The 27,470-nt window shown below is 42.8% G+C and overlaps 2 protein-coding genes across 4 annotated transcripts in view; one reads left to right on the forward strand and one right to left on the reverse strand.

Annotated features, from left to right (window-relative positions):
• Positions 1 to 1,902: 1,902 nt before the first annotated feature.
• Positions 1,903 to 5,514, forward strand: LOC110536360 (protein PAXX). Its single transcript, XM_021622106.2, has 7 exons — positions 1,903 to 2,154; positions 2,487 to 2,547; positions 2,636 to 2,685; positions 2,789 to 2,973; positions 3,149 to 3,199; positions 3,300 to 3,393; positions 5,074 to 5,514. Exons 1-7 carry the CDS (start codon positions 2,018 to 2,020, stop codon positions 5,120 to 5,122), a joined length of 627 nt encoding a protein of 208 aa, XP_021477781.2. The 5' UTR covers positions 1,903 to 2,017; the 3' UTR covers positions 5,123 to 5,514.
• Positions 5,515 to 5,772: 258 nt separating this feature from the next.
• Positions 5,773 to 27,470, reverse strand: part of LOC110536359 (ATP-binding cassette sub-family A member 2) — a 131,142-nt gene continuing 109,444 nt past the window's right edge. For all 3 annotated transcript variants that reach the window (XM_036936260.1, XM_036936262.1, XM_036936261.1), the window contains 24 exons: positions 27,189 to 27,268; positions 25,455 to 25,692; positions 24,270 to 24,494; positions 23,849 to 23,951; positions 23,274 to 23,599; positions 22,793 to 23,006; positions 22,483 to 22,588; positions 22,088 to 22,199; positions 21,714 to 21,774; positions 19,764 to 19,938; positions 16,935 to 17,050; positions 16,060 to 16,207; positions 15,697 to 15,820; positions 15,377 to 15,509; positions 15,102 to 15,222; positions 14,721 to 14,899; positions 14,123 to 14,264; positions 13,869 to 14,003; positions 13,425 to 13,528; positions 13,078 to 13,170; positions 12,444 to 12,546; positions 11,358 to 11,495; positions 10,890 to 11,099; positions 5,773 to 9,650 (listed from right to left, as the gene is read on the reverse strand). In XM_036936260.1, the coding sequence (XP_036792155.1) occupies positions 9,615 to 9,650; positions 10,890 to 11,099; positions 11,358 to 11,495; positions 12,444 to 12,546; positions 13,078 to 13,170; positions 13,425 to 13,528; positions 13,869 to 14,003; positions 14,123 to 14,264; positions 14,721 to 14,899; positions 15,102 to 15,222; positions 15,377 to 15,509; positions 15,697 to 15,820; positions 16,060 to 16,207; positions 16,935 to 17,050; positions 19,764 to 19,938; positions 21,714 to 21,774; positions 22,088 to 22,199; positions 22,483 to 22,588; positions 22,793 to 23,006; positions 23,274 to 23,599; positions 23,849 to 23,951; positions 24,270 to 24,494; positions 25,455 to 25,692; positions 27,189 to 27,268 (3,422 nt within the window). In that variant the 3' untranslated portion in view covers positions 5,773 to 9,614. The remainder of the gene's footprint in view (positions 9,651 to 10,889; positions 11,100 to 11,357; positions 11,496 to 12,443; positions 12,547 to 13,077; positions 13,171 to 13,424; positions 13,529 to 13,868; positions 14,004 to 14,122; positions 14,265 to 14,720; positions 14,900 to 15,101; positions 15,223 to 15,376; positions 15,510 to 15,696; positions 15,821 to 16,059; positions 16,208 to 16,934; positions 17,051 to 19,763; positions 19,939 to 21,713; positions 21,775 to 22,087; positions 22,200 to 22,482; positions 22,589 to 22,792; positions 23,007 to 23,273; positions 23,600 to 23,848; positions 23,952 to 24,269; positions 24,495 to 25,454; positions 25,693 to 27,188; positions 27,269 to 27,470) is intronic.

Below are 27,470 nucleotides of genomic sequence, written 5' to 3' on the forward strand. Positions count from 1 at the left end.
ACAAGGACCTTTTTGAACGTTACATACATGCGCCAGTTGTCAGATCAACCAATCTGCGCTTTGGTGAGCCTAATTACTTAAACGAGAAGCAGCCAATCTGGAACCAAGAAATCCTAGACTCCCTCATCTGGTTAAGGAAAGACAGATATGTTCAGGGAATCCTGAATTTGTTAAACTATCTTTCTGGAAAACCCCCGGTAGAGCGCAATTGATTATAATAATTAGCTGGATGGTATGATGGATCAGGTTAGTTACAACTTTGGTTGAAGTGAAAACCTACAGCTCTCCAGGAACAGGGTTGGAGAGCCCTGGTCTACAGTAGGCTGGACCCATGACATTTTTAATAATGCTTTTTTCTGATAAAAACTAGTTCATATTTCATATTTGCTTGTCGTAGTTTTGAAGTAATCACGAGAAAAAAAACAGGCCTTATTTTAGGGCATTTTTCACCTTGCCAGCTCCTATTAGTTCTATTGAGCACCTTGGCACAAACTCACCTTCTGAACGTTCTATTCCCTGCCAAATGTTCTACGTCACAATGCCTGCTTCCCTGTTGTTGGGAATAAGACCTGCCCACGTTGCTGCGAGTTAAAATGTAAACAACAGCAAAAAATGACTCATGGAACTGAGGTCATCCCAATGTTTCCTATAGTGGAAATATAGGTATGTCTGTTTAGCAATGTGTATATTTAGATTTTATTCAAGTCAGACACCATTTTAATCATGAGAATCTCCTCTTTCTAATTATGTAAGGCTGGGCAGCAAGCTCGGTTGTCATCAAATGCTAGCCCCAAAACACCTTTTACCCTTGGAATGCTGAGCTCCCCCCATTGTTTTCCTATGGAGTGGCATGCCAGTCTATTTCCCCAAATATCTCACAATGTGTATATTTAGATTTTTTTCAAGACGGACGCCATTTTAATCTGGAGAGTCTCCTCTTTGTAATTATGTAAATCTGGGCAGTGAGCTCGGTTGTCATAGACCAGAAATAGTCAGAAGTTCTCATTACGCGGACATAAGCACAGTTGACAACATCGAGGTGAAGATGTTTACTTTCTACACGAGTTGGGGATGGTTTTCAGTTTCGTCCGAAGAACACATTGTAGTGGTAAAGTAAAAATGGATTTTAAAAAATGTGTACCATTTAGGCGACATAGAAATCTAAGCATCACTCCAGTCAGAAGAGGCTCTGCGGACGTTCGATTCAATTCATGTGCTATGGGCTCGCGCTTGTGTTTCATCTTAACCAACGTTATTTGTCCGTTTTCAGCCTTGGGTGAATTTTGACTCGTTCTATTGTCCAGCCTATCTACGGTTTTACCGCATCTGGTCCCTTCTGTACAGATTTTCCACATGCCAGTATGTTGTGGAATGGGGTACCACTCCATTGTGTCGGCACTCAACTCTGTGTCGAACACCTGAAGTCCTTGACTTCCAAGCCATAGCAAGATATTATGCATATTACTGGACCACTGCACCTGTCAAATATGGAAATACAGACAGTGTCAACAATTATTATACAATGGCAAAATACCAAAGCCACCATCAATAACATGAACATGGGTAACAGGATTGGATTAAATAATAGTTATCTTACTAGCTAGCTAATTACCTGCTGGTTGAGACATGCAACGAAAAGATAGCAAGCTAGCGCACATATTTAGCAAAACAATCAATATTATCATTACCTTATTACCTTACATATTTAGCAAAACAATCAATATTATCATTACCTATTACCTTCCTAGGCTAGAGTCTAGACGAACATGTAGCTAGCTACACAGTTCAAACTACAATACGGTACCTTTGTTTACAGATCAACTTGTGTTTTGAAAAAGAACAGGATAAGAGGTAACATACGTGAAGCAGCTGCTCGGCTGCAAACACTTCCTGATTGATACTCCTACTTCACTGACTGGCTACACATTCAGCATCGAACCGTTGCACGGTGTTACAGAGACGTGGGCTAGCACTAGCAACCACTCACGCACAGTGGAGGTTTCCTGAACATAATATCATGCTGCCTACACCAACACAAGACATGGATGGAAATCGACCGTTGACCCAAATGTCTTACTGCACCGTGGTAGATAAAAATGACCAGTGTCAATTCATATGCTACACGCATAAATATTCGGAGATGTTCAATGTTGGGTGGGTGTTAATAGCTAGTCATTTCCGTATATCTAACCATGCTTTTCGAACAACGATAACTAGCTAGTTAACAGAGAACTGTACTAAATTGCTAGCTAGTTATTGGCATTTAGCTAGCAAACTAACATTACTTTTACATATCTCATCGATTTGGATGAGAAGCTCGTGCTGATGTGTTTTAGTTAGTGGCCAACAACAAGTATAAAAACGGCCACTAATGGTGCCAAGATTGTTAGAAGATTGCCACCTGTAACATAAATAAATATACATGATAGTTAGAGATGTTGTTGTGACATGACGGCTAACATCAATTGTTTGTTTTCCTGTCCCAGTTTGACAGATGCCTCTGATGTGTGGAGCACAGATTTCACTGATGAGACATTGAACCAGTTTGTAAGTATATTTATTTAACCAAACCTGCAAAGAGTAGAATTTCCTTTCATTATGTAATAACAAGAATGACACGCACGATTATTTTCAGAGACGAAAGTTTGCCTTGAAGTCAACAGAGGATTATATCTTGAAAATTAGGTATGTTTTTCCCATCCTATTTTAATCCAATGACCTCGTGTACTTCTCGGGATCCTGTCTTCATAATACTTCCACATGTACTTCCTCCCATATCTTCTCCCAGGTCTGCGTGTGGCAGTGGGAGTGTGTCTGTATCAATGCAGGACAGCTGTGCAGTGCTTTGTGTAGGCACCAGTCCAGGGGACCTGAGTGTGACTCTGTCCAGACTGAAACAGCCCGAGGCCAAAGAGAAACTGAGAGAGCTGCTGTTTAGAATGGCAGACAGTCTGACTCGTTTAGACCATACAAGTAAGGTTTGGGACAGAGCCCTCATTCAGCATACAGAGTTATTTTCTTATCACACTGACTCTGATTTAGGGAAGTTCAAGAACTTGATAGTTTCTGGTACAGATTGCATGTGTACGCTTTGATCCTACACCAGCACTCCTTACTCAGTGTTCTCTGCTGTGTTGTTTCTGTCTAGGTGGCCCAGCCCCATTCAGTCCTGGAAAGAGTCCACACAAACGCAATACAGGTGTGCTGTGTTTTATTTTGTCTTGTTACATCACAATAAGACCATAGCTCGTCCTCATAGCTATAAAGGTGTAAAGTAAATGGTCATCTTGCTCTTTCAGATTTTGAGCCAAGGAGACAGCTGCAGAGTGGCCAAACTCTGGCAGTCAAGAAGCGTCTTCCAGGAGATTCTCTTATCAACCCAGGAACAAGAAGGTGCTGTACTTGTCTGAACCCTAAAGGGCACCCATGGTCCTTCATATTGCATGGGCCCTGGTCAAAAGTAGTGCACTACATAGGGAATATATAAAATATATTAGTTGTTACATACTCAAATCAAATGTATTTATATAGCCCTTCGTACATCAGCTGATGTCTCAAAGTGCTGTACAGAAACCCAGCCTAAAACCCCAAACGGCAAGCAATGCAGGTGTAGAAGCACGGTGGCTAGGAAAAACTCCCTAGAAAGGTCAAAACCTAGGAAGAAACCTAGAGAGGAACCAGGCTGTGGGGTGGCCAGTCCTCTTCTGGCTGTGCCAGGTGGAGATTATAACAGAACATGGCCAAGATGTTCAAATGTTCATAAATGACCAGCATGGTCAAATAATAATCATCACAGGCAGAACAGTTGAAACTGGAGCAGCAGCACGGCCAGGTGGACTGGGGACAGCAAGTCATGTCAGGTAGTACTGAGGCATGGTCCTAGGGCTCAGGTCCTCCGAGAGAGAGAAAGAAAGAGAGAATTAGAGAGAGCATACTTAAATTCACGCAGAACACCGGATAGGACAGGAGAAGTACTCCAGATATAACAAACTGACCCTAGCCACCGACACATAAACTACTGCAGCATAAATACTGGAGGCTGAGACAGGAGGGGTCAGGTGACACTGTGGCCCCATCCGATGACACCCCCGGACAGGGCCAAACAGAAAGGATATAACCACACCCACTTTGCCAAAGCACAGCCCCCACACCACTAGAGGGATATCTTCAACCACCAATTTACCATCCTGAGACAAGGCCGAGTATAGCCCACAAAGATCTCCGCCACGGCACAACCCAGGGGGGGGGGGCGCCAACCCAGACAGGAAGATCACATCAGTGACTCAACCCACTCAAGTGACGCACCCCTCCTAGTGATGGTATGAAAGAGCCCTAGTAAAGCCAGTGACTCAGCCCCTGTAATAGGGTTAGAGGCAGAGAATCCCAGTGGAAAGAGGGGAACCGGCCAGGCAGAGACAGCAAGGGCGGTTCGTTGCTCCAGAGCCTTTCCGTTCACCTTCACACTCCTGGGCCAGACTACACTCAATCATATGACCCACTAAAGAGATGAGTCTTCAGTAAAGACTTAAAGGTTGAGACCGAGTTTGCGTCTCTCAAATGGGTAGGCAGACCATTCCATAAAAATGGAGCTCTATAGGAGAAAGCCCTGCCTCCAGCTGTTTGCTTAGAAATTCTAGGGACAATTAGGAGGCCTGCGTCTTGTGACCGTAGCGTACGTGTAGGTATGTACGGCAGGACCAAATCAGAGAGATCGGTAGGAGCAAGCCCATGTAATGCTTTGTAGGTTAGCAGTAAAACCTTGAAATGAGCCCTTGCCTTGACAGGAAGCCAGTGTAGGGAGGCTAGCACTGGAGTAATATGATCAATTTTTTGGGTTCTAGTCAGGATTCTAGCAGCCGTATTTAGCACTAACAGAAGTTTATTTAGTGCTTTATCCGGGTAGCCGGAAAGTAGAGCATTGCAGTAGTCTAACCTAGAAGTGAAAAAAGCATTTATTCATTTTTCTGCATCATTTTTAGACAGAAAGTTTCTGATTTTTGCAATGTTTTTGCAATGCATCTGTGGGTCCATTTGCAAAGTGCCAAATTTGTTGTTTTTCTGTCCTTTTTCCAGAAAGCGTCCAGCAACCGGGGTGGCATTTGATGATGAAGATGATCAATGATGATTTGCTAAAGAGAAATGACCACAGTTGCCTTTCATCCTCACTATCACATTTCTGCTGCATATAACAATTTAGTGCATGAATGTTATTTTATTCCACCGACACTACACCATTCGGCTGCAACATCATTTTAAAAATCTACCTATTTAATGCTGCCTGCTTTTTAAGGACTTTTAAGGTGTGTCCCAAATGACACTATTCCCTATATAGTGCTCTACTTCTGACCATATGGGCTCAGGTCAAAAGTAGTGCACTAATTATGGAATAGGGTGCCATTTGGAAAACAACCATGATGATCATTACCTCAATCACTGTGTGACAACTTGAAACATGGTTTTTAAGTGTATTTTAATCTTGATTTGTGTAATAAACATCCATTTAAAAAAGCAAAACGATCTCCTTGTGTGTGTATATATATATATATATAGACGAAGAGCCTCTAACTATTATCATTGTAATGGTGCGGGGGGGGGAACTGTTGAATAATGTCAGTCAAAACTCAAATTAAACTCATATCACTAGTGTTCTCGTGACTTTATTGTAAGCAAAGTGCATATACTGTAAATGATTTGGTCCAAATACCTCATGTTTTCAAGGTAGCAAGTATACCGTCATTTCATTTATGAACAAACCGATAGAAAGGACTCAACTGATGGTACCTGATTTATTTGTTTTGTTTAAAAATCCAGATCACCAAACGTGAAGCACAGAGTACAGAAACACCATTAGAATCAGAAACAAGACCAAATGTTACATTAAGACCCAATTTAACGCGAGAACAATATGAACAGATGCTTTACAACAGACACATTTTCATAAAATATGAATATACATTTATATTCATATGCACACACATACTGCCTGGATAAATTCCAAAGCATTTTGCTACAGATGAAAGCTGAGTATTCACTAGAATGATTGAAGATGTATTTTCATCTCATAGTGTACAGTATTTGCACCCATGTGGATTTGCACCTAATTAAGTTAGGCTAACTGATATTTGCTGGTGTCTTTAAAAAAAACTCCTGTGTTTAATAGTTTTTTCTCCAGATACTTTTGTACAGTATGATCTGCACTGAAAATAAAACTTAGGGCTCGATTCAATCACTACCGTTGACATTTAAGGATCCTTTCCAATCGAGCCGACATGCAGTCCGAATCTAGTCTCCACTAACGTGGGAACATTGCCTTTAAATGTAAATCACTCTACAACTCAGATCTTCAGAGCTAAGGACTCAATCAAGCTCTAAGAAAATCCTCAATTGAACTTTTTTTTTTAAAACCAAGCTATGCTCATTGAAAACTTCAATGGCCTTTATCTAGTATGCACCGGGATGTGTTGGGTAGCAAGGTTTAATTAGATCAAATAATGATGAACACGATCCAAAATGGTAGTCATGAAGTTTTAGATATATGGATAAAGAGCCTCTGTAAATCACTGCATTTTCCTGTTGAATAATGTCAGTAAAAACTCCTCAGGACATCATCAAATGAAATGAATATATCACACTCCTATTCTCATATCTTTATTGTAAGCAAAATGAATGCAAGCTTTCAAAGTGCATGTAAATTATTTGGTCCAAATACCTAACGTTTTCAAGGTATAGCTAGAACACCGTAATTCAATTTAGGAACAAAACCATAGAGAGTACCCAACTGATACCTGATTGATTTGTATTTTTTTTTTGTAAAAAAATCCAGATCACCAAACGTGAAGCACAGAGTACAGAAACAACAGTAAAATCAGGAACAAGACCAGGTGTTACATAAAGTCCAAAAATAACACGAGAACAACATGGACAGATGCTTTACAACAGAATAATGTCAACTGACATATTTTCACAACATATAAATATATATTTGTATTCATATGCACACGTACAATACACTGCCTGGATAAATACCAAAACATTCAGCTTTAGAGCAAAGCTGAGTATTCACTAGATTGACTGAATCATTTTTTCCATCCCATAGTATACAGTATTTGAAACCATATAGAATTGCACCTAACTCTCATATTTGCTGGTGTCAAAAAAACATCAGTGTTAAATAGTTTTACCCCAGATACATTTATGTAGTGAATTCTGCGCAGAAGAGAAAGTGAAAGTATCCTAAATGTTGCTCTTTTTGAAAAAAGTCAAGCTTTGCTCAGGGAAAACTTCAAATACCTTGATCTTACAAATATTCAAAGATACATTGGGTGGCAACAGAAGTTAAATAGATCAAATGATCCAAAATGGGCCTAAATCACATTGATGTTCCTTTTGAGGTCCCAGAACTCTAGTTAAAGTAGAGCATCACGGTCATCATTCAGTATGAGTTAAAGGACACAAGTTTGTTTCAAGTTCAATACATCTTTCCTTACTGCTTTTCAGACACATAACATATACATAAACATATACAGATAGCATTACTTAACACATCTCAAAAACAGGCATTGTTTCTTGTTCTCATATTATTTCCTGGACTTCAGTAAAACATTTAACCTACTTTACATTCTGATGAAAACTAATTACAACAGTCTGTTTCCTCTACTTAATAGTAAAAGGATAACAACCCCACCACAGTCAAGGAAAATGATCAAATATGTCCAAGTAGGTCTCACATTAAGAAATCACCAAAACATATGTTAAACTACGTTGAATTAGTCCGTGAAATAAATGAAGTGTCCTCTGAGAAGAATAACGATATATTACAACTGGCTCTTCACAACACAAACACTCCATGAAAATATCCAGTTCAAATCACATGCCAACATACTATTCAATAACATAAACCTTTCCCTTCACTAATGATGTGGTGCGGGTGTTCTTTAAATGTGCTCCAACTTCCAAAAGAAATGTACGGTAAGCCAACTGCCTTTAAAGCATCTTGTAAATCATACAAGCCATTTAAGTTCAAACTAAACAATGATCTGAAAGTTGAACTTCTTTGTCTCACAGTGATACTAGTGCAGTAGTGAATGCTTGTTATTGTATATCTTGCACGTGACCTTAATTATTACATGAGAGAGTTATTATTAAGTTATTTTCACGGTTTTCAATAACTTCAATGATCTTGAGGATAACCTTCACTGTTATTATTACGTTGTGTCCAAACTGTGATCTTCTTGAAAGAATTCAAATCATTATGATTTGTAGAAGCACAAACTAAAGCATTCAGTAGAAAGTGCTCTATTTATCATGACGAGACAAAAATATAGTGTCCCCTGTCCAAATGAAGAAGCTTGAGGTTAAGGAGGCACCTTCAGTATCAACAAGTAGAGGCATTCTCTTAAAACAGGACATGTGGTGTAGCGTTCCTCTGTGACTCAATTCATCTAATAAAGTGATTTCAAATTAAAGGCCAACGATTCAGGACTCATGTCAAAACTTGGCACTTTTTCCAAAGGTCATTTACTTCCCTCTATAAACCATTATTGCCAAATCGATCACAGATCACACATCTGTCCCATATACATTTCAATATCTAAAATACATCTTTCTTCTTGCCACAGAAAAATATAGGTATTGTATATACTGTATATGTATGACACAACACTGGTTTGACTGGTTTCATGACAGCATGCTCTCAAGGCAGGTCAATTATGCTTTTAAGGGGGGGGGGGGGCATCATCTCATCCTATATAGTGCACTACTTTGTACCAGGACCCTTAGCACCCTATTCCCTTCAGTACATAATGCACTTATTTTGAACAGAGCCTTATGGGGCCCTGGTCAAAAGTAGTGCACTATATAGAGAATAGGGTGTCATTAAGGATACAACCTTGTACTTTGGCAGGGACAGAACACATTTGACCAATGATGAACCACTAATTCACTGTGTCAAACAACTGAGGAAAGATTAAACTCAGTAAGGTGGTCATATCAGAAGCAATGATATGTTATTTTCTGACATCATCAACATTGAATGAAGCCAACCTACTAGCAAAGGCAACATGAATACCAAATCAAGCCTTGTGATTTTAGTCCTTACTAGACAGACCCCATTGGTTTTCAGTGTTCCCATTTATCAATACATTCTCAAAAATAAATACATATAGACATTCCTATAACAACATATCTCTATTAAAATACAAGCTTTCTCACTGTATCAGTATGCTTCCCATGATGACAGGGGCCTTGTCTTATGGACACTTCAGGCTTTAACTATGGCCAATGACTCTGTGACAGCTTTGAGAGGCTCACTTCATTTCTCTGTCATTCTCTTCTCTGTCCCACTGCATCTCATTCTCTGAGTCCCATGCCTCAGTCTCTGTCACTGTTAGGTGTTTGAGGATAAAAATAACACTTATCTTACTTTCCCCTGGGTAGCTGGAGACGGTTGTCTTCCAATCCAAAATAAACAGGTTCATGTTATTTCCTCATCCCATATTTGTCTATAGACATGCCCCCTATGAATTTCCTCCTTACACTTTGTCTGTCCAATCACAACCCCTCTCTGAGGTTCCTCCTCCCACTTTGTCTGTCCAGGCTCTCTGAGCTTCCACAGTTCAACAGAGTGTGTCTGTGTTAAAGGAGAGCTGCACCTACCATGGAGAAACAAGAAGTGGTTAGTAAGGGGTAAAATACAGTTAAATGCAGTCCAGGGTCTTAAGAACAAATTCGTAACATATTGTACGAATTGGATTCATAACATATTATACAAATACATAAAAATAAAATAAAACGTTTTTTTTTTTCAGGACGAAATGGATGGCGTGGTACACAATTGGATGACGTAGTACACAAAAATCAGGGAACCATTTTGTCTCATGAACACCACTTTTAAAAATACTGGCTGAAATTATATAAAAGTTCTGCAACATCACTTTAAGTTAAGTACTTCATACTTATTAAGTTGATAAATGTGATATGCAAAGTGTGTCAATGTAGACAACATCCCGTCTTATGCTGCGTTCATATCATCTCGTAAAAAGTCTATTTGAACGGCCCTTCAACTGGTAATTACATGTATATTTGTTCATACTGGTCCCCCGTGGGAATCAAACCCACAACCCTGGTGTTGCAAGTGCCATGCTCTACCAACTGAGCCACACGGGATCAATTCCTAGTGGGAAACTCTTCATTCATCCCTGAGCTCCAACTTCTCCCAAATGCTGAACCCTGATGTCACATATTAAGGAAATTACCTCGATAAAAGCATTTTCGGCAGTTAAATGCAACCACAAAACATTATTATTAAAAGCAATCTATTTATATGGTTTTTGAAGACAATAATTTGTTTGCGAGCACGATAGCTGTACTTTTAGTTTATGGTTGACGCAGCTTTTTTGCGATTAGCCATTTAGTGTTTCTCAATTAGTTTGAAGCACGTGAATGTTTTCAACTGATATTTACAACTTCACAACTGGGAATTACCACCTTCCCACTTGGTTATGAACGCAGCATCACATCCCAACAAGTATTTTCTCTCCTCTTACCCTTTCCTACCCTCTCACCCTCTGCCCACATCCTCTCCTCCCTCTCACCCTCTGCCCACATCCTCTCCTCCCTCCTCCCCTCTCACCCTCTGCCCACATCCTCTCCTCCCTCCTCCCCTCTCCCCCTCTGCCCACATCCTCTCCTCCCTCCTCCCCTCTCACCATCTCCACCCACAGTTTGTTAACCCTATCCTCCTCTCCTTCTCCCCTCCTCTGCCTTTCCTCCTCTTTTTCTCCTTTATTCCTCTCTCCTAGTCTCCCCCTCACCCTTTCCTCCTCTTTCTCTCCTCTATTCCTCTCTCCCCTCTCACCCTCTCCCCTTCCTTCCTCCCTCTCCTTCCTCACCCTCTCCTCCTCGAAGCTGATGAGGCCCTCATCGTCATCACTCTCTAGTTCCTCCGGTTCTTCGCTGACCAGGGCGTCGAGCTCCGTGTTGGCCAGCCGGGGTCTGAGCAGGGTTAGCAGGCGCTGCAGTGGCGACTGGCCTCCACCAGGGGGCAAACTCTCCTGCTGCTCCAGGTTGTCGCTCTGTTTCTTTGCAAAGTTCACAAATACCTGGATGGAGAGGGAGGGAGAGAACACAGAGAAATGAACGGACAGACAAGGGGATATAATTGAGACTTTTTAGCATCAATGTTTGAGCTGCAAGGCCTTCCTCAAGACAAATAACAAACATGAAAGGGAGCAATGATCAATGTTTGTGCGTACACAGATTTAAAATCAAATTCTCTATTTTGCATATACATTTTCAATCTAATGATCTGTACTGTGTCCGTGTGGAAATGACTCGAGCACAGCATGACAGTAACTCACGTTGTCCAGTGTGGTCTGGCTGACAGAGTAGTCGTCTATTCCCAGCACCTCGACCACCTGCTCCATCTTACTGAACACCTGGGCCAGGGAGATCCTCTCTGACTTCAGCTGGAACTGGACCTTAGTGTGGTGGCTCTCCTGGGAACACATTCAATTCAATGTCTTTTCTTCCTACCACTGATTCTGCTTCTAGCGGCTATTTTAAAGAAGAGTGTGCTTGTAATAACTGTGATAACTGTAATAACAGTGATAATTGTAATAACTGTAATAACTGTGATAACTGTAATAACTGTGTCAACTGTAATAACTGTAATACCTGTAATAACTGTGATAACTGTAATAACTGTGACAACTGTAATAACTGTAATAACTGTAATAACTGTGATAACTGTGACAACTGTAATAACTGTAATAACTGTGATAACTGTGATAACTGTGATAACTGTGACAACTGTAATAACTGTAATACCTGTAATAACTGTGATAACTGTGACAACTGTAATAACTGTAATAACTGTGATAACTGTGATAACGGTGACAACTGTAATACCTGTAATACCTGTGATAACTGTGATAACTGTGATAACTGTGACAACTGTGACAACTGTAAAACCTGGAATAACTGTGATAACTGTGATAACTGTGACAACTGTATTAACTGTAATACCTGTAATACCTGTAATAACTGTGATAACTGTGATAACTGTAATACCTGTAATACCTGTAATAACTGTATTAACTGTAACAGCTGTGATACCTGTAATAACTGTGACAACTGTAATAACTAATACCTGTAATAACTGTAATACCTGTGATAACTGTGATAACTGTAATAACTGTGACAACCGTGATAACTGTAATAACTGTGATAACTGTGATAACTGTAATACCTGTGATAACTGTGACAACTGTAATAACTGTAATACCTGTGATAACTGTGATAACTGTAATAACGGTGATAACTGTAATAACTATAATAACTGTTATATGTGGTCGTTTTCTTCAACTAAACTCAGTTGAATGAGCTGACTGTAAGTCTGGAGAAGAGCATCTGCTAAATGACTAAAATATACATTTAATGTGCACCTTTAGTACAGCCTCAGGGAAATTCCTGTTGAAGAATCTCACCACCTCCTTCACACTGGAACTGGTCTTGGTCCGGACTGTGATCATATAACCATCACCAAACCTGTGGAAGGAAGGGACACAACCAGGGTGAGTTGACAAGTCACCCTGGGTCAATGACTCTTTCCTTGATTCCTTGTATCCTATCTCCTTGGCTCCTTTATCCAATAGGTTATGAGAAGAAGATGAGGAGAAAGGATATGAGGAAGTATGAATTGAGAAGGAGTCACAGAATACATATACATGTAATTGACTTGCCTAATTAAATAGAGGTTACATAAATCTCTCTCTCTCTCTCTCTCTCTATATATATATATATTTATTTATTTATTTATGTATTTTTAAATAACAGGATGTGTAACAATCTGGGGGAAAAATGACAAGTTGAAAGGGTGGAGGAAGTTAAAAAAAAAAGTCATTCAGAGGTGATTGCAGACTAAATTGGTACGCCATATGTCTCTAACTTCTGGTTGGCCTAGCAACAGAGAAAGGCCAGAGCATGCCCATTAGCTATGTGTGTGTGTGTGTGTGTGTGTGTGTGTGTGTGTGTGTGTGTGTGTGTGTGTGTGTGTGTGTGTGTGTGTGAACTTCTGACCTGTTCTTGAGGTGCTGGATGCTACCCAGGCATTTGAACCTGCCGTTGACCATAATGCCCAGTCTGGTGCACAGAGCCTCACACTCCTCCATACTGCAGACACAGAGACATTCCCATTTCACAGCTCCTCATTTCAGACATTTAGCAGACACTCTAATCCAGAGCGACGTACAGTCAGTCGCCTCTATCAGCAGCATCAGAACCAGGTAGAAACAAATTAGTGCAGGTGTGAATGCAAGGCTGGGAATACACAATTATTACCCAGACACCTCAATAATAAAGGTATTAGTATGCATATTAGCAACAAGTAGTATGCAGTACATGTCTGATGAGAATGAGTGTCTCACCTGTGTGATGTCAGCACCACAGAGCGTCCTGTCTTGAGGATGTCGAGGATGAGGTTCCAGAGGAATCTGCGGGCCTTAGGATCCATCCCTGTCGTGGGTTCATCCTGGAGGATAATCACACAGAACGGCATCTGAGTTATTTACATCCTGTCCCACAAAGAATAGGACACAATCAGAGTGTCGTATCCAGACCAGAATAATTGGATAAACTATCTACAGTATGTAATAATAATAATTAGGTGGGTGCTTATATTTGTCCTATTTTATTTGTCCTAAATATGTTCTGTCCATATCCCAATTCTCACTGTCATCTCGGGGATTTGAACAGCGACCTTTACGGTTACTGGTCCAACTGCAGGGCTACCTGCCACTTCTATGTGTAGAGTGGGATATCACAACATAGTGGTACATCTTTTAATGAGTGGCGATGAGGTTGAGTCTAACCAGGAATACGAGAGAGGGGTATCCGATGAGGGCGATGGCAGTGGACAGCTTGCGCTTGTTTCCCCCACTGTAGGTGCCAGCGGGCATGTCTGCATACTTGGACAGCTCCAGTTTCTCCAGGGCCCATGAGACCACCTGGGAAAAGACAAAAGGAAATAAATAGAGGAACTTTTCAACAACAATGATTCAGTAAAATCACACTGTAAAATGCGTAATGTGGAGTGTGTGTGTGTGTGTGTGCGTAGTAGCTGTACCCTTTCCTCGTCCTTCCAGGGGATGCCCCGGAGGCGTGTGTACAGCTCCAGGTGTTCTCTGGCTGTTAGGTCTTCAAACAGGGCGTCAAACTGAGGACAGTAGCCAATGCTCTGCTGCACCTTCAACAGCTCCTTCAGGATACTGACAACACAACACATGGACAGAGGGAGCCTTGTGAATCTCTCAACAACAACAACAACAACAACAGTACCTGGACCCGTATTCAAAAAGTATCTAAGAGTAGGAGCACTGATCAAGGATCATGTCCTCCCTGTCCATGTAGTCTTTTCACTATGGATTTTAAGGCAAAGCTGATCTCAGATCAGCACTCCTACTCTGAGATACTTTTTGAATAGCGGCTCTGATACTACAAACTTCAGCTAACTTTAGCCACCACATTCTAACAATCAATAAAAGTGATGGGTGCATGTGAGCATTTTTTAAATGGGCAAATCAGCTTTAAAGACCCATCTGTCCCAAATGGCACCATGTTACCTATTAAGTGCACTACTTTTGATCAGGACCCATCAAAAGTAGTGCACTATAAAGGGAATTGGGTGCGATTTGGGATGCAAGCCCAGTGCATATGTAAAGTACCTGCTCCCCCCTATGAAGGCCTCTCCTCCCGTGGTGCTCTCGTCTCCAGTCAGCATCTTGAAGGTGGTGGTCTTCCCTGCTCCGTTCACACCCAGGAGGCCGAAACACTCCCCAGGACGCACGCCCAAACATAGCCGGTCCACAGCCAAGATACGCCCCATCTTCCTCGATTTGTACACCTGACAAACACAGGACATTGAATTCATTGATAACATTAACACCTTGTGAGATTCTGTTGACCTTGAATAGAGTGGGCTGGGTCTCAAATGGCACCCTGTTGGCTATTTAGGGAACCACTTTTGACTGGGCCCTATGGTGCACTAGATAGGGAATAGGATACCATTTGGAGTTAAATAAAGGGGATCTCTGTATCTGTCTGACCTTGGTGAGGTTGTCAATCTTCAGCATGTCGTTGTCAGCTTCTCCTCTCAGTACTCTCCTTCTCTCAGAGGCCACATCCTCATCATCGTCCTCTATGGGCTGGCTGCTGACTGGTACTCTCCTGTTATAAAACACACACACCCTCAGGGACAGCATGGAACTAGAACGCTGCAGTGGATCTTTTTGGTGTAATACACACACACACACACACACACACACACACACACACACACACACACACACACACACACACACACACACACACACTCACTCACGAGGGTTTCCTGAGGAAGTTGTACTGGCACAAGATGGTTATGAAGAAGCCTACAAAGCCCTCGATTGTCATGGCAACCAGCCCTCGAGTCACAATATCCCACTCAAATGGAGACTTGATCTTGTCAAACTGACCTGAGAGAGACATAATAAAGAGAGATTAAACTTTCTCAATTACTTTTATTTATAAAGCCCTTTTTACATCAGCAGTTGTCCCAAACTGCTTAACACAAAGTCTCAAAGTGCTATAGACTAAACATTATTTGCCCAGATATCAAATGTACTGCAGGTACTTGGAATAGCATGTAGAATATAACCGCACCTATTTTAGCATAGTACTCATTGATGTATTCGTTGTAGGCCATTTCCATCAGGCCGTGACCCAGGTTGTAATTTGGGAAGATAAGGAAACAGGACTTTAGGTAGCTGTTCACCAGTTTCAGATCCTGCAGAGAGACCAAAGCAGTGTGAGGTAGTCATGTTAAATATACTAGATCTAATCATAACAATATTGCTGGAACTGCTGTAGGGTTGCACATATCTGTTCCCTTTCCTAAAAATCCTGGTTGGAGGATTCCATATTTCCTGCTTAGTGATTCCTTGGAAACCTGGGAATTTTGGAAAGGTTAGAAGAACTCTGCAACCTGTAACTGCTGTTATACCGTCAACAGAGGAAGAAACACACCTTGTCATGTTCAAAGAGCTGCAGCAGGAAGGTGGCTACAGTGGCAGTGATTCCTATGAAGAGGTTGATGACTATGAGGAACACATAGGCCGTGCTGGGCACCTCGAACCAGAAGGAGGCAGGGTACATGACAGGAGTTATAGACCACCTGGAGGGAGGGAGGGAGCGAGAGAGAGAGAAAGAGAGGGAGGGATGGGGGGAGAGAGAGAGAGAGGAAGAGAGGGAGGGGTGGGAGAGAGAGAGAGGGAGGGCGAGAGAGAGGGAGGGCGAGAGAGGGGAGGGTGCAAAAGAGAGAGAAAGAGAGAGGGAGGGAGGGAGGGGTGGGAGAGAGAGAGAGAGAGAGAGAGAGAGGGAGGGCGAGAGAGGAGAGGGTGCAAAAGAGAGAGAAAGAGAGAGGGAGGGGTGGGTGGAAAAGAGAGGGAGGAGAGAGAGGGGGAGAGGGAGGGGAGAGGGAGAGAGATACAGAGTGATATAACAGGTCATATTCATTAAGTATGCATTACAGTTTCTTGATATTGTCAAGGACAGTTATGCATAATGCATTACTGTTCTTAAAATATGTCATCAAGGGCACAATGTCTATGCTTTTTCCCCCCAGGTTCTGTCATAAATGATGATAGAAATGAAGAAATGGCTCCGGCAGCACCACAGGGGGCCCCTTGTGGCATTACACACTAGTGAATGTGACAACTCGGTTTCCTCTTGACAAACTTTAACAAGTAAAGCAAGAAACTGTGTGTCCCAAATAACACTATATTCCCTACATACTGCACTACTATTCCCTATAGTGCACTATATAGGGGAAAGGGTGCCATTTGGGATGAACTGAGTGGGTAGAGAAAACCCGTGCCGTGTGGTAAGTAAAGTACACTCACCCGTAGAGGAGGAAGAGAGAGAGGACCGCGGGGAAGTTGGTTGGGGATGTGTACGCAGGAAGGTCAAAGACAAACAGGATAAGGACACAGCATGTGGCTGGCACCAGGTAGTTCAGCTAGGAGACAACAAGAGACAGGAGAGTTTCAGTTAGATTGGCTTCCAGAAATACACAATATCTCTCAAACATTCATAGAACCATCTATGTGTGAATAGTACACAACACAAGCAGGAAGATGACAGACAGAATGACAATCCACAAGGAGGGGTTCAGGGTGGAAAGCAAAGCAGTAGCAAACTGGATTTAACCTTGTAGTTGCATCAATGTCTGGGGTCCAGTTTACTGTAGAAAACGAACTACCACCTACTGTACACGGATTAAGCTGTTCAGCGGTTTAACTCTCAATTAAATTACATTTCAGTTTAAGGGGCTTTATTGGCATGGGAAACATATGTTTACATTGCCAAAGCAAGTGAAGTAGATAATAAACAAAAGTGAAATAACTATAAAAAATAACAGTTAACATTACACTCAAAACATTTCCAAAATAATGAAGACATTTCAAATGTCATATTATGTGCAAATAGTTAAAGCACAAAAGTGAAAATAAATCAACATAAATATGGGTTGTATTTACAGTGGTGTTTGTTCTTCACTGGTTGTCCTTTTCTTGTAGCCACAGGTCACAAATTGTGCTGCTGTGATGGCACACTGTGGTATTTCACCCAGTAGATATGGGAGTTTATCACAAATTGGATTTGTTTTTTAATTCTTTGTGGGTCTGTGTAATCTGAGGGAAATATATCTCTCTAATATGGTCATACATTTGGCAGGAGGTTAGGAAGTGCAGCTCAGTTTCCACCTCATTTTGTGGGCAGTGTGAACATAACCTGTCTTCTCTTGAGAGCCATGTCTGCCTACGCCGGCCTTTCTCAATAGCAAGGCTATGCTCACTGAGTCTGTACATAGTCAAAGCTTTCCTTAAGTTTGTGTCAGTCACAGTGGTCAGGTATATTCGGCTACTGTGTACTCTCTGTTTAGGGCCAAATAGCATTCTAGTTTGCTCAGTTTTTTTGTTAATTCTTTCCAACGTGTCAAGTAATTCTATTTTTGTTTTCTCATGATTTGTTTGGGTCTAATTGTGCTGCTGTCCTGGGGCTCTGTAGGGTGTGTTTGTGTTTGTGCACAGAGCCCCAGGACCAGCTTGCTTAGGGAACTCTTCCCCAGGTTAATCTCTCTGTAGGTGATGGCTTTGTTATGGATGGTTTGGGAATAGCTTCCCTTTAGGTGGTTGTAGAATTGAAAGGCACTTTTCTGGATAATGATTATTAGTGGGTATCAGCCTAATTCTACTCTGCATGCATTATTTGTTGTTTTGTGATAGGTTTCCACACTACATTCCTTCCATCTATAGCATTTCTCTATATTATTCAGTTCCTTTGGCTTTGATGCCTAATGATTGAGTATTTCTCTGTTCAAGTAGACTGTGATTTTGCTGTGATCTGATACAGGTGTCAGTGGGCTGACTGTACATGCTCTGAGAGACTCTGGGTTGAGGTCAGTGATAAAGTAGTCTACAGTACTACTGCCAAGAGATGAGCTATAGGTGTACCTAACGTAGGAGTCCCCTCGAAGCCTACCATTGACTATGTACATTCCCAGCGTGTGACAGAGCTGCAGGAGTTTTTGTTGGTTATGTTGTCGTAGTTGTGACTAATGGGGCATATGGGGGAGGGAATGATGTCACCTCCAGGTAGGTGTTTGTCCCACTGTGAGCTGAGGGTGTCAGGTTCTTGTCCAGTTCTGGCATTTAGGTCGCCACAGACTTGTACATGTCCCTGGGCCTGGAAATGATTGATTTCCCCCTCCAGGATGGAGAAGCTGTCTTCATTAAAGTATGGGAATTCTAGTGGGGGGATATAGGTAGCACACAGGAGGACATTTTTCTCTGTTGAGATAATTCCCTTTGAATTCCTAGCCAAATGTGAAATGTTTCTGTTTTGATTAATTTAATAGAGTGAGTTAGGTCTGCTCTATACCAAATTAGCATACCGCCTGAGTCCCTTCCCTGTTTCACACCTGGTAGTTTGGTGGATGGGACTTCCAACTCCCTGTTACCTAGGGCAACCAGTGGGTCCGTCTCCTCTATGCCACGTTTCTTGTAGGATGACAATGTCTGTATTTCTGATTTATTTGGGGAAGTCCACATTCCTGCTCTTTAGGCCAAAGGCAGAAGACCTCAGGCCTTGGATATTCGAGGATCTGTCACGTTCTGACCTTAGTTCCTTTGTTTTGTCTTTTGTTTTAGTATGGTCAGGGCGTGATTTGGGTGGGTTGTCTATGTTAGTTTGTCTATGATTTTCTATTTCTGTGTTTGGCCTGGTATGGTTCTCAATCAGAGGCAGCTGTCAATCGTTGTCCCTGATTGAGAACCATATTTAGGTAGCCTGTTTTCCATTGTGTTTTGTGGGTGGTTGTTTTCAATCTTTGTGTGGCTACACCAGACAGAACAGTTCCGGTTGTTTCTTTGTTGTTTTGTTGTTCAGTGTTCAGTTTTCATTAAATAAGATGAACACTCACCACGCTGCGCTTTGGTCCTCACCTTATTCTTCCCACGACAGCCGTGACAGGATCAAATAGTTTCTCACACACACACACACACACACACACACACACACACACACACACACACACACACACACACACACACACACACACACACACACACACACACACACACACACACACACACACACACACACACACACACACACACACACACACACACACACACACACACACACACACACTCCACCCCACCCCCTCTTACCATGTCCCATACGTAGTTGGCCAGCCAGTAGATGACTGGGTCACATCCAGAGACAAACTGCAGGTGCTTCGCCTTGGTAGACTTTTCTGCCACTAGGAAGACCACAAAGCTGGCTGGTACAAAGGACATGGCCACGATGATGAAGATGGCTATCACCACATCAGTGCCCTGGAGCCTGGAGGGACAAACAGAGACTTAGTAAGACAGTGAGCGAGTCTCAAATGGCACCCTATATCAGGGGTATTCAACGCTTACACCCTGAGGTCTGGAACCTGCAGCTTTCTTCTTCTACCTGATCATTAGTTGCACCCACCTGGTATCCCAGGGCTAAATCAGTTCCCAGGTCTAAATAAGTTCCCAGGTCTAAATCAGTTCCCAGGTCTAAATCAGTTCCCAGGTCTAAATCAGTTCCCAGGGCTAAATCAGTTCCCAGGTCTAAATCAGTTCCCAGGTCTAAATCAGTTCCCAGGTCTAAATCAGTTCCCAGGTCTAAATCAGTTCCCAGGGCTAAATCAGTTCCCAGGTCTAAATAAGTTCCTAGGTCTAAATCAGTTCCCAGGTCTAAATCAGTTCCCAGGTCTAAATCAGTTCCCAGGTCTAAATCAGTTCCCAGGGCTAAATCAGTTCCCAGGTCTAAATAAGTTCCTAGGTCTAAATCAGTTCCCAGGTCTAAATCAGTTCCCAGGTCTAAATCAGTTCCCAGGGCTAAATCAGTTCCCAGGTCTAAATCAGTTCCCAGGTCTAAATCAGTTCCCAGGTCTAAATCAGTTCCCAGGTCTAAATCAGTTCCCAGGGCTAAATCAGTTCCCAGGGCTAAATCAGTTCCCAGGTCTAAATAAGTTCCTAGGTCTAAATCAGTTCCCAGGTCTAAATCAGTTCCCAGGGCTAAATCAGTTCCCAGGGCTAAATCAGTTCCCAGGGCTAAATCAGTTCCCAGGTCTAAATCAGTTCCCAGGGCTAAATCAGTTCCCAGGTCTAAATCAGTTCCTAGGTCTAAATCAGTTCCCAGGGCTAAATCAGTTCCCAGGTCTAAATCAGTTCCCAGGTCTAAATCAGTTCCCAGGTCTAAATCAGTTCCCAGGTCTAAATCAGTTCCCAGGTCTAAATCAGTTCCCAGGTCTAAATCAGTTCCCAGGTCTAAATCAGTTCCCAGGTCTAAATCAGTTCCCAGGTCTAAATTAGTTCCTAGGTCTAAATCAGTTCCCAGGTCTAAATCAGTTCCCAGGTCTAAATCAGTTCCCAGGTCTAAATCAGGTCCCAGGTCTAAATCAGTTCCCAGGTCTAAATCAGGTCCCAGGTCTAAATCAGTTCCCAGGTCTAAATCAGGTCCCAGGTCTAAATCAGTTCCCAGGTCTAAATCAGTCCCTGATTAGAGGGGAACAATGAAAAAGATCAGTAGAACTGGCTTTGATACTCAGAGTTGAGTTTGAGGGCCCTTTATAGTGCACTACTTTCGACCAGGGCCCACAGGGATCTGGTTAAAAGGCCCATAGGGATCTGGTTAAAAGGCCCACGGGGATCTGGTTAAAAGGCCCATAGGGATCTGGTTAAAAGGCCCACAGGGATCTGGTTAAAAGGCCCATAGGGATCTGGTTAAAAGGCCCACGGGGATCTGGTTAAAAGGCCCATAGGGATCTGGTTAAAAGGCCCATAGGGATCTGGTTAAAAGGCCCACGGGGATCTGGTTAAAAGGCCCATAGGGATCTGGTTAAAAGGACCATAGGGATCTGGTCAAAACGCCCATAGGAATCTGATTAAAAGGCCCACAGGGATCTGGTTAAAAGGCCCATAGGGATCTAGTCAAAAAGCCCACAGGGACCTGGTTAAATGTAGTGCATTATACTGTATATAGGGAATAGGGTACCGTTTGGGACACAGCCTTGGTAAGACAGTTATTTTCAGAGATATGCCACAGTTTAATATTCATTAACTGGATACATCGATTCTTACAGGTAGTCCAAAGAGAGCCTTGCACTGGTACGGTTCATAGGGTGGTTGGTCAGGGTGATTCCTGTGAGCCCAAACACATCAAGAAGAGGGGTTAGATGGAGGCAGATACTGTACAATCCCATATAAGATCCCCAGATACTAAGGAACCTTGGACATACATTTTCACATAAATAGCTACTCAATTCACAGAATCCTAGCATGAGTGCCAGTCTGTTTGTGCTATTATACCAACTCTCTGTCCCTCACATGTTTGGCTTGACAATGAAAGCAATTGACTTGGCAAGAACACAAACAGATCTGTGAGCAGGCTAACAGAACCCCATATACCCCAGGTAATATTATGCTTCGAAGTATGTATAGGCAGTCTCTCTCACCGTATGCAGCAGGGTTGCCCTTGCCTGGAGGCAGGTTGGCGCGCAGGATGGCGTTGTTGAGGACATTGAGATAGGTTGGCATGCTGTGGTACCCTTTATTATTGTACAGCACCTATTGGTAGGGGACAAGTCTGTCACTGACAATGACAGAGCAGCACAAATAGCTAAGTGTTATAATGACCCTGGACCCCAACAGCTAATGGGGATCCTAATAAAATACAGCAACAAAAAATACCCTCAAACTGACACCAAAGTTGTGTCTCAAGTGGCACCTTATTCTCTTTATAGTGCACTTCTTTTGACCAAGGCCCAGGTCAAAATTGGTGCAATGTTTAGGGAATAGGGTGCCATTTGGGACGTATCCTGTCCCTTTAAGAAAATGGCCTTCTGCTCACCTGAGCTGATCTACGCACGGCTATTTTGCGAACCATGGGCGGATTATTTTTCCCAAAGGATGCTGGGACTGATTTCTGTATGTTGCCTACAGTGAGTCCTCCATATCTAGAGAGAGAGAGAAAAAAAAAGAAACAGAAATGGAAAGAGAGAAAAAGACAATTGGATAGATTCCATACCTCTTCCCCTCTTTCCCTGTGTGTGTGTGTGTGTGTGTGTGTGTGTGTGTGTGCGTGTGTGTGCGTGTGTGTGTGTGTGTGTGTGTGCGTGCTTCTGTGTGTATGAGTCTAAGCCCATGCATGAGTGTGTTACCTGTGCAGGCGCAGTCTGTCAGAGGTGTAGAGGAGGTACTCTGACACGTTGCGCCCGGTGATGTCCACCAGAATGTCCCCAGTGACCACCTTCATAAGGGGCGGCCGCCCCCCGACCCCACTGGGGCAGGAGAAGCCCGTCCCCTGCATGGAGCAGATACAACGAACCGGCTCCCGGATAGACAGAGGTAAGGTGGGTGGAGAGGTCACTGTTTCTGAGGACACACACAATATAGGGGGCAGGATTGTTAGGGAGGCTGCTGTACAGGACAGGAGAGTGGGTCAGCCTTGTTTCAACCAGAATGGCCCACACAGGACTCTATAATTGTCAGACGAGACATCATAAAATAAAGTAATATAATGTGATAGTGTAATTAAATTATATATTGATATGATAGCTAAAACATTTGCCTACATACAGTACATATAAAGTAGCAGACATATTCTTTATCCTTTACCACCTGAGCCTGACAGAGACTTACCCCGTACAGTGGTAAGAGTGGCAGCAGTGAAGTTCCACAGTCTATCCTCAAAACGAGGGTCGGGGTCATCTGAGGGGGCTGGCGAGGGGGGAGGGGGTACGAAGTTGGACAGGGGCACTCCCTGGGTGAAGGAATCCAGACACATGGAGTCAAAGTAGCGGGCAGCTAGGGTTTTGGAGTTGTTGGCACTGGGGTTGAGTGTCTGTGCCAGCTGGTCCAGGGTGCTGTTGAAGGGCGTTTTGAGGACGCAGGTGGCGCCCACGCCAGAAGGCAGACGGAGCGTGTTGGCGATCTTCTGAGGGCTGGCGTCTGGGGACAGTTTACTGCTGAGGAGAGGAAGAACAGGAGGCTGTTGTAAAGTTACAAACACCAGCTTTACAACATTGGTGGCCTGTAGATTTGGACTAATGATTTTATGCATTATGGGTGATAACTGAGATAAGATAAATGAAAGAATAGTTAGTTGTCAGAAGGAATGATATTATTTGGGATGTGTAAAAATGCATTCACATTGTGTATATGTTGTCATGATGGTAATGAGTGACATAGGGCATCCTACTCCATGTCTGTCTGACCTGTACTGTGGGCGATCTTCGTTGGCGTAGGGGATGAAGTTGCCACGAGGCTGGGTGTAGTTGTGGTACTGGGATGGAGACAAGACCAATGGTGGCAGATCTCCTGAAGAACACAAGAACAGAGATCACATAAAGACAACCTACAAACACTGACAAACAGCCAAGTCCATTTGAACTTCAACTGTAGCTAGTTGAACTTGAGAAAAACTGTCTTTCTTGCATTCACACATGCACTTGCTTTTTTTCTTCCTGGCTGACTCTGCTGAACGTGGCTATTTTGAAGAAGAGTCGACTTGCAATAACTGTTGTGGGTGTTTTTTTCCCTTCTAAAACTTAGTTGAGTGCAGTGACTGTAAGTCGCTCTAGATAAGAAGTTCTGCTACATGACTAAAATATTCATGTAAAATATAGTTGTCCTCACCGATGGAAGGCACCGACAGGGCTACGGTCATGGCCACACAGACGAAGAATGCAGGCAGCAGGATCTGAGAGAAAAGACCCTTGGTGTTCCTCTTGGCACAGTGGAACCTCTTCACGATGAGGCCATGGAATTGACGTAGCTTCAGCCACCAACCCTCCAGCTTGAAGCTGCCCTGGTCCTCCAGGACCACAGGCTGCTCAGGGCCAGAGGACTCATCCGCTTCCGCTAGATACACAGAGACATGGAGAGAGTAATGAACAAAGTCTAAAATCATCTCACACAATGCAGTAACATACCCTCATTAGCTCATCCAACCACACTGTATTTCATTGCACCATTTCATTGGTTGATGTGGTAAAATATCATGTGTTCTTGTGTTCTTAATAGTGTTGCAAAGGGAGAGCAAATGACTGGAAAATGTTAATCAGTAAACTACCAGAAATGTAACTTTCAAGAAATATGTGGAATTTTATTACATGACATCTTGTGGCCTTTTTGGGTACTTCAGATTATCACTGGTGTCCGTAATTACTGTATATTTGGCCCTCTGTGTGGCCTTAACACATGTACAAAAATATATGTAGATAACAATCTAAGAAGATGATTTTTAAGGATTTTAAATGACAAAGCTGAAAAAGATTGTCCTAAATATAAACCATCAAGTTACCATTGGTGTTTAATATGAAGGTTTCAGCATGAAATATAATTTACATATTTTTTACACACTTTTATTTATTTGACTTTGTCAATATGTCTTTTTTGTGAATGTTTTGGGGGTAAACTGGTGGCTGTAGTGAAAAAAAGACAATAGAGTTGCAGAGTTCATTGAAAATAATTTTCATTAATTAGGTTATTTTCTCTTGAACCAAATGGTCTACACGAAAGTCAAGGACAATATGGACACGGATATAAAAAACAAAAACAATAATATCTGTATATTAATTCAATTTTTAAGAAGTTATTCAAGTATAAATGACCTAAATTACCATAGATTCTGGTAGCTTTGGTAAATTACCGGTAGTTTTTAACCCCAGTTCTTAATAACCTCTCTGGTTAAATATAATGAAGGTAATAATGTTTTTCACTGAGTTACACCCTCTCTATCTTATTCAGTCTATCGTATGACATAACAGTGGAACGCTACTCAGTCTAAGGGATTGAGGGCTGGGATCGGTCCTCTCCTACCCGTCAGACTGGTAGAGTCAGGGTCTTGTCCGTTGTCGAAGAGGGGGCAGTAGTCTCCATAGAAGTCTGTGTAGAGCCCCCCCTCGTCCCCCCGCACGGACCCCAGGGAGGAGGATGAGCGCAGGGACGACTGACTCTGGCTGAGCCTGGAGCAGTTTAGCAGGTTACTGAGCTCTACCCCTGGTCTCAGCACACTGCTGCTGCCTCCTGCAGGAGCCCCCGGCCCCGGGCCATCACCCTGCAGATAGGGATAAAGACAAATAAATAAACATTCTGAACCAGAACGACCAATAGAGCAGGAGCCCCGGGCCATCACCCTGCAGATAGGGATAAAGACAAATAAATAAACATTCTGAACCAGAACGACCAATAGAGCAGGAGCCCCGGGCCATCACCCTGCAGATAGGGATAAAGTCAAATAAATAAACATTCTGAACCAGAACGACCAATAGAGCAGGAGCCCCGGGCCATCACCCTGCAGATAGGGATAAAGTCAAATAAATAAACATTCTGAACCAGAACGGCCAATAGAGCAGGAGCTCCGGGCCATCACCCTGCAGATAGGGATAAAGTCAAATAAATAAACATTCTGAACCAGAATGACCAATAGAGCAGGAGCCCCCAGCCCCGGGCCATCACCCTGCAGATAGGGATAAAGTCAAATAAATAAACATTCTGAACCAGAACGACCAATAGAGCAGGAGCCCCGGGCCATCACCCTGCAGATAGGGATAAAGTCAAATAAATAAACATTCTGAACCAGAACGACCAATAGAGCAGGAGCCCCCGGCCCCGGGCCATCACCCTGCAGATAGGGATAAAGTCAAATAAATAAACATTCTGAACCAGAACGACCAATAGAGCAGGAGCCCCGGGCCATCACCCTGCAGATAGGGATAAAGTCAAATAAATAAACATTCTGAACCAGGAACGACCAATAGAGCAGGAGCCCCCGGCACCGGATCATCACCCTGCAGATAGGGATAAAGTCAAATAAATAAACATTCTGAACCAGAACGACCAATAGAGCAGGAGCCCCGGGCCATCACCCTGCAGATAGGGATAAAGTCAAATAAATAAACATTCTGAACCAGGAACGACCAATAGAGCAGGAGCCCCCGGCACCGGATCATCACCCTGCAGATAGGGATAAAGTTAAATAAATAAACATTCTGAACCAGAACGACCAATAGAGCAGGAGCCCCGGGCCATCACCCTGCAGATAGGGATAAAGTTAAATAAATAAACATTCTGAACCAGAACGACCAATAGAGCAGGAGCCCCGGGCCATCACCCTGCGGATAGGGATAAAGTCAAATAAATAAACATTCTGAACCAGAACGACCAATAGAGCAGGAGCCCCGGGCCATCACCCTGCGGATAGGGATAAAGTCAAATAAATAAACATTCTGAACCAGAACGGCCAATAGAGCAGGAGCCTATTTCATGTTTCTGTAGCGTGAGGCAGCTTGATGTACAAGTACACCCCCTGGACAGGACACAAGTCTATCGAAGGGATGAGGGATGGGTAAGTTAGACAAATCAATTAATTAATTAGTCATTCAAGGGTGTCTGTATCAATTAGAAAATGTTGGAATTTTAAATATTATAAAAAAACGAATTTGTGATATTCTGGATCTCTAGAGATCTGAATTAAAGTATATTAACATTTGTCTGTTTTGCAACCATCAAGTAATTGATTCTGAAAAAAAGTAGTGTTGAACTCATCCCTACCTGCGGCCCAGGGGCCCCCAGACCCACCACCGTAGCAGCAGGCTTCCCCACTGAGCTACCGCCCGGGGAATCCTTCATGTCTGGGACGAGAGAGCGATCATGATTAACATTTAAAGAGAGTTGCAACACCAACACTAAAGACTAAATACACTATAGATACAAAAGTATGTGGACACCCCTTCAAAATAGTGGATTTGGCTATTTCAGCCCCATCCGTTGCTGACAGGTGTATAAAATCGAGCACACAGCCATGCCATACAGTCTCCATGACAGTAGAATTGC

The sequence above is a fragment of the Oncorhynchus mykiss genome, chromosome 11 (assembly GCF_013265735.2).
Source record: "Oncorhynchus mykiss isolate Arlee chromosome 11, USDA_OmykA_1.1, whole genome shotgun sequence".
Classification (NCBI taxonomy): domain Eukaryota; kingdom Metazoa; phylum Chordata; class Actinopteri; order Salmoniformes; family Salmonidae; genus Oncorhynchus; species Oncorhynchus mykiss.

Coding starts and splice junctions, on each gene's coding strand:
- LOC110536360 (XM_021622106.2), top strand. CDS start 2,018: ATGCTGCCTACACCAACACAAGACATGGATGGAAATCGACCGTTGACC. Junction 2,974..3,148: donor GACTCGTTTAGACCATACAA/GTAAGGTTTGGG, acceptor GTTTCTGTCTAG/GTGGCCCAGCCCCATTCAGT. Junction 3,394..5,073: donor ATCAACCCAGGAACAAGAAG/GTGCTGTACTTG, acceptor TCCTTTTTCCAG/AAAGCGTCCAGCAACCGGGG.